Genomic DNA, 2,629 nt, shown 5'->3' with positions numbered 1-2,629 from the left:
ATTCAGAAAAATATTATTAAAACTGGATCAAATATCGCTGCTAATTTCACTGTTACTATTGAACTACTGCTGCTACTGCTGCTGCTGCTGCTATTGCTGCTGCTACTGTTTCTGCTGCTGCTACTACTAATACGACCACTACTACGACTGTTACTACAACTGCTACAACGACTTCACTACACTTAGCTCGATTACATCTCAATCAATCTTGTACACCTTGGCTATTTTGCACGACTGCGTTCAGTTGAGATGTTGTTGCTGATGATGTGGTTGTTGATGTTGTGAATGTTGTTGTTGTTGTCGCAATGATGGTGTTACTTGCAATTATGTTCACAAGCATAACAACAACAACAACAACAACAGCAACAACGGCAACAATTCGTCTGGACGTTCAACAAGAGCAATTGCTCTTTCGTTGATTGAGTGTTTGCTCGCATGTATGTACGTATGTACGTATGTACGTATGTACGTATGTATGTATGTATGTATGTATGTATGTATGTATGTATGTATGTATGTATGTATGTATGTATGTAATGTGTGTATGTATGTAATGTGTGTATGTATGTAATGTGTGTATGTATGTATGTATGTACAAATAGTGTGTGTGTGTGTGTGTGTGTGTGTGTGTGTGTGTGTGTGTGTGTGTGTGTTTCGACATTGTGTGCATCGCTTTTTTAATATCAATAAAAACCTTTATAGGTAATTAAAAATTTGTACCGTAAATATTATTATTATGATTATTATCGTTCGCTGTATGATTATCATTGATGTTATTTGTATAATTAGTAATTTTTGTGCTTTTGTCAAGAGTTTCTTAACTAAAAATTAATTATTAATGTCTGTACGTTTAACTTTTAATCTCCAAATTCCAAGGAATGTTGTTGAAACAAATTTCTCTTCAAAATTAAAATAAAAAAAGTTCATTAAACGCTGTTGATGATGTCGGTGAGATTTTTTAAACCATAATAATCATAACAACAACAACAGCAATAATAATAATAATAATAATAATAATAATAATAATAATAATAATAATAATAATAATAATAATGGTAACTGTGATTATTATTCTCGTTATTATTAAACTGATAGGTATATCTGCTGTGTAATTTTAATGTTTTTAAACTCCACTGCAGAATTTATATGTGGTTTTCATCTTACTCTTCAAACAACATCAACAATTTCGTCATCATCATCATCACCACTTTCATCATCATCATCATCATCATCATCATCATCATCATCATCATTATCATAATATTTAGAATCTTTTTTGCCATCATCATCATCAGCCCCAATACAATAGTCATCATTATTTTCACCACTTTTGATGTTTGCACGTAACGAATGATTTGTATTACATACGCTATTGTTGGTTTTGTTGTTGCTGCTATTATTGTTGTTGTTGCTGTTGTTATTCGCGTTATTACAATTATAAATGTCCCGGCGACAACTCTTCAGTTGTAATATCGTGTTAATTACAAAAATGGATTTTCTACATCCATCATCTGCTGAAGAGGTTGCTGAGGCTGTTGCTGAGGCTGTTGCTGAGGCTGTTGCTGAAGCTGTTGCTGAAGCTGATGTCGTTGCTGCTGTTGAAAATGATGTTCTTGTTGGTGATAATGATTTCGATGAGTGATTCAGAAAATTGTAAGAAAAATTATTTTGGTTAGCACTCGAGTTGTTGTTGTTGTTGTTGAATGTTTTGAGGCAGGCGTAGTTGTTGTTGACATTGTTATTGGGATTTTTGTTGTTGTTGGTTTCGTGGACTGTGTTGTGGTTGTTGTGTTGAAAGCCATTCAACATTGTAAACTGGTGAGGCGTGTTTCTGTGGCTGTAATTCGATGAATTATTCACAATGTTACTATTACTACTACTATCGTCACTGTGGCCGCATAGAGCAGCGGCCGTACTAGCAGCAGCAGCAGCAGCAGTGGTGCAATGCAGCTTCCTCACGTGCTTCTTCAGATCGAAGTTTCTACAGAAGCCCTTGCCACAGTCCAGGCAAGTGTATGGTTTGCGTTCGTTGTGAGTGTGCATGTGGAACGTCAAGTTGTAAACCTGATGAAAAGCCTTGTGGCAGACGTCGCACTTGTACTGTTTGTCCTTTGAGTGAGTAAGGCGGTGGTTCTTGTAGTTGCCCTTCTGGTGAAAACCCTTGCCGCAAAACTCGCAGACGAATGGCTTGAAGCCCTGGTGGATGCGTAGGTGGGTGTTCAGAGTCGACGAGCGATTGAACGCCTTGCCACACTGCCGACATTTGTGTGGCTTCTCAGAAGTGTGGATGATTTTGTGGCGACAGAGGGTGCTTGCTTGGCGGAAACCTGCGTGTCAGAGTGGCACATTTTCTATTTAGTCATTGCACCCATAGCAAGACCGTTAACCTTAACCAGCCAACCAACCAACCCACCAACCAACCAACCCACCAACCAGCCAACCAGCCAGCCAACCAACCAGCCACCAACCATTTAACCAACCAACCAACCATCCAACCACCAACCAACCACCAACCTTTATCACAAACTTTGCAAACGAAGGGTCTGACCCCAGTGTGGACTGGCATGTGGCGCGTGAGGTTGTAGTGAGCGTTGAATCGTTTGCCGCATTCCGGGCAGATGTAATTTTT

At 38.6% G+C, this 2,629-nt stretch overlaps 1 protein-coding gene across 1 annotated transcript; it reads right to left on the bottom strand.

Annotated features, from left to right (window-relative positions):
* Positions 1-1,944: 1,944 nt before the first annotated feature.
* HELRODRAFT_145609 (hypothetical protein) lies at positions 1,945-2,629 on the bottom strand (the record flags this gene model as incomplete). The annotated part of the gene is made up of 2 exons (XM_009031198.1): positions 1,945-2,327; positions 2,515-2,629. Coding segments are annotated over 2 exons (498 nt in total), but the record flags the coding sequence as incomplete, so codon positions are not given.

This window comes from Helobdella robusta (genome assembly GCF_000326865.2).
Source record: "Helobdella robusta unplaced genomic scaffold HELROscaffold_70, whole genome shotgun sequence".
NCBI lineage: Eukaryota > Metazoa > Annelida > Clitellata > Rhynchobdellida > Glossiphoniidae > Helobdella > Helobdella robusta.
This window is presented reverse-complemented; position numbering and strand designations above follow the sequence as displayed.